The 2,854-nt window shown below is 33.6% G+C and overlaps 1 protein-coding gene and 1 long non-coding RNA gene across 2 annotated transcripts; both read left to right on the plus strand.

Moving 5' to 3' along the window:
• The first annotated feature begins 5 nt into the window (after positions 1-5).
• Positions 6-442, plus strand: LOC109588963 (uncharacterized). Its single transcript, XR_002188449.1, has 3 exons — positions 6-87; positions 146-246; positions 306-442. It is a non-coding gene; the product is annotated as an uncharacterized LOC109588963 (long non-coding RNA).
• Positions 443-508: 66 nt separating this feature from the next.
• On the plus strand, positions 509-2,613 carry LOC109588962 (uncharacterized; the record flags this gene model as incomplete). The annotated part of the gene is made up of 16 exons (XM_020005068.1): positions 509-569; positions 619-701; positions 750-828; positions 880-930; positions 987-1,028; positions 1,081-1,130; positions 1,174-1,264; positions 1,321-1,357; positions 1,411-1,467; positions 1,513-1,654; positions 1,701-1,752; positions 1,799-1,915; positions 1,974-2,072; positions 2,119-2,194; positions 2,356-2,395; positions 2,441-2,613. Coding segments are annotated over exons 1-16 (1,216 nt in total), but the record flags the coding sequence as incomplete, so codon positions are not given.
• Between the last annotated feature and the right edge of the window lie 241 nt (positions 2,614-2,854).

Below are 2,854 nucleotides of genomic sequence, written 5' to 3' on the forward strand. Positions count from 1 at the left end.
TGTCTATGAAAGTTAGGAAGCAGAATACTCTTCAAAATATGTGCATGGAATTCAAAAATGTCTTTCACAAATATGTCACTTTATCCGGTTAGCACATGAATGTCATCAAAATGGTTATTGTACAGTGTACTTTGTTTTTCTTCAGAAAATGATAATTTTATAGAATTAGACATCAATAAAGGAAAAATTGGTCTGTCTAAAAAGGATGTAGACATTATATACGATAATAAATGGTTAAATGACAAGGTCTGTCATCTTCATGCTTAATGTACATGTACATATGACTTGAAGCACAATTTTTTTAGATTATCAACTTTTATATGACAGTTCTGAATAATAGTCAAGAGATATCCTTAAATACATGTATATCAAGGACAAGAACATATTGTTTGCAAACTTTTTTTTACGAAGCTGTTTTGGATGGAAAAGGTGCCAAATTTATCAAGGTACACAATTGTAGCCATTAATGTACATATTGCATGAACTGCCATCACAAACAGTGTGAGCTACAACAAACAAGAAGATTGATATGTCCAGTCAATATGAAAGGATCACATTGGATACTTATAGTAAGTATAACGGTGACCAATTGCTTCAATATACTGTAATTACTTCAAGGTAATTGACCTTGGAAAAAGACTTGTCAAGTGCCTTGACCCATTGGAATATAAAGAACACAATCAAATATTAGATAATATATGGTATACTATATAATACTTGGAGCATGACTATAGTTAGTGTTATTTCAGTAAAGCCATTGAAGAAACATATATGACGTGTTATGGCAAGAAGAGAAATATTAGTATGTGGAAAAGGTTCTCAAATGAAGTTTGTCTTTAGTTTATGAATGTAATGCATGCACAATTTTTCCTGTCACAGAATCGAACTCTACAATGTAACATGGTTGACTGTGGTGTCTTTGTATGCAAGGTAAAACTTGCAGCAATTTTTATTTTTTCTTACCACCAAGTACATGTATTTTTTAGTATTCTGAGGCTATAATCCACAGTAAAGATTTAGTATTTGATGTAAGCAATTGAACTGTACATATAAATGCTTAAACTCTGTTTTTTACAACAGAATGACTCGATGTATCTCAGAACATGGCTAGTAAAAGAATTAATAAATTGGTTTGTTTGCAAGTGAAAAGTGCTAAATATCATTCCATTTTAGTGATACTATAAGCCAGTACCAATGGAAGATTCCAAACATAAATTGGATTACAATGACAAATGAACTTGCAGTTATTTTAAATGAGGAAAAGGTCCATACAATGTTGTGTTGCACATCAATACGCATGCACATGTATTTACATTGTAGATTAAAAGTTTTCATGTGAAAGAATTTAAGGAAAATGGTGAGTACATATTATTACATATAATTATTGTTGTAATATATTAATCATAACAGGAAGTTATGTTGATGATGATGTGTGTAATTCAGATTTAACAAGTGCAGATGAAGAAGGTGAAAGAGATATGCATTACAACTTTACTGTTATCTCACTTACAGACTACAGTGAATTAGCAATCATTGCCCCAACTTTCCCAGGAGAAGAAGCTGAAGATAATGATGATTTCTCTATTGTGTCTAGAGAGAAAAGTTACATCGATGTAGCTACTAATTTTTTTAAAGTATCACACCCCCCTATTAGGTAATAAAAGTGAATAAATTGATTTTTGATTATAGTCCAAATGCAGAATTGGCTCTTTACTGGTTATAAACTATTTCCAAGCTTTGAAATCTAATGAGGTTAGGTTTTAGACTTTGATGCAATAAGAATGTTTGTAAAATGTAGGGTATCTTCATTGAAATAATTAAAAGCCCTCGATGTAGTAGCTTTTATCATTCAAATATCCTACACAAGACAAAGCACATGCCTGACACTATATGGCCATTGTCTGATGATGTCATTGTAAGTTTACTATCATTCAGTTACTTATTATTTTTCTAAATCCGCACTTCAACTGAAGTCACAGCAGATATTCATGTATTTGGAGGAATTGACAGCGCTACATTGCCCTCATGGTAATTTAAGAAAGGCAATTGCGGTACATTTGCTATGGCCAGAGGTAAGCCTGCTAATATCACTTTTGAAGTGTTGACATTTTTTGATAGGCAATGATAACATACATTTCCATGGATAAAAAAATTTCTAAAGATGATGCTACAATGTTATATAAAGACGAATTAGGTTTAATTTAATTGCATGATAGCATGTCAATTTTCGATTATTAAAGTTCTATGCCAATTTGATTTAATATTGTTACCATTTTGATTTTGTATAATAATTAATAAGAATATTTTGATTATTAATCAGCTCTATACCAATTATTATTCCCTATTGTCTTGTAGGCTACATACCGCCTTTAGCTTTTGATGCCAAGTTTCCAACGTATACTGTTCCGCATTCTATGGTTTATATGGTTCCGCATTCTAGACACCCTGCGGAACTATACGCGTCGACTCCGTTTACGTCTGTGTACTTTCCGTATCACTCGTTCCGCATTCTTCGTAGCGTTCCGCACGTTCCGCATTTTAGTAACGACCGACCAGAGGAGGGGATGGGTATAAAGTTCGGACCGGACCGGACTGCCGGACCAAATATACGGAGTAAATTTACGGATACAGTATACTGGTTTCGGACCACGTCTTGTGTATAAATTTCGGACTGCCGGACCATGGAATACAAACTATTAACGGACCTTATACGGATTATACCACGTGGAAAGTTTAACATACCACGTAGCACACATGGAAGGAGAGCTAAGGTCTATAGAGCCTATTGCTCTTCGTCACTGGATTCTAGCAGTTTATTGGCCCAAGTGATGCATGATGGCATTAATGGATTCCA

The sequence above is a fragment of the Amphimedon queenslandica genome, unplaced genomic scaffold, assembly GCF_000090795.2.
Source record: "Amphimedon queenslandica unplaced genomic scaffold, v1.1 AMPQUscaffold_11743, whole genome shotgun sequence".
Taxonomy (NCBI): Eukaryota; Metazoa; Porifera; class Demospongiae; order Haplosclerida; family Niphatidae; genus Amphimedon; species Amphimedon queenslandica.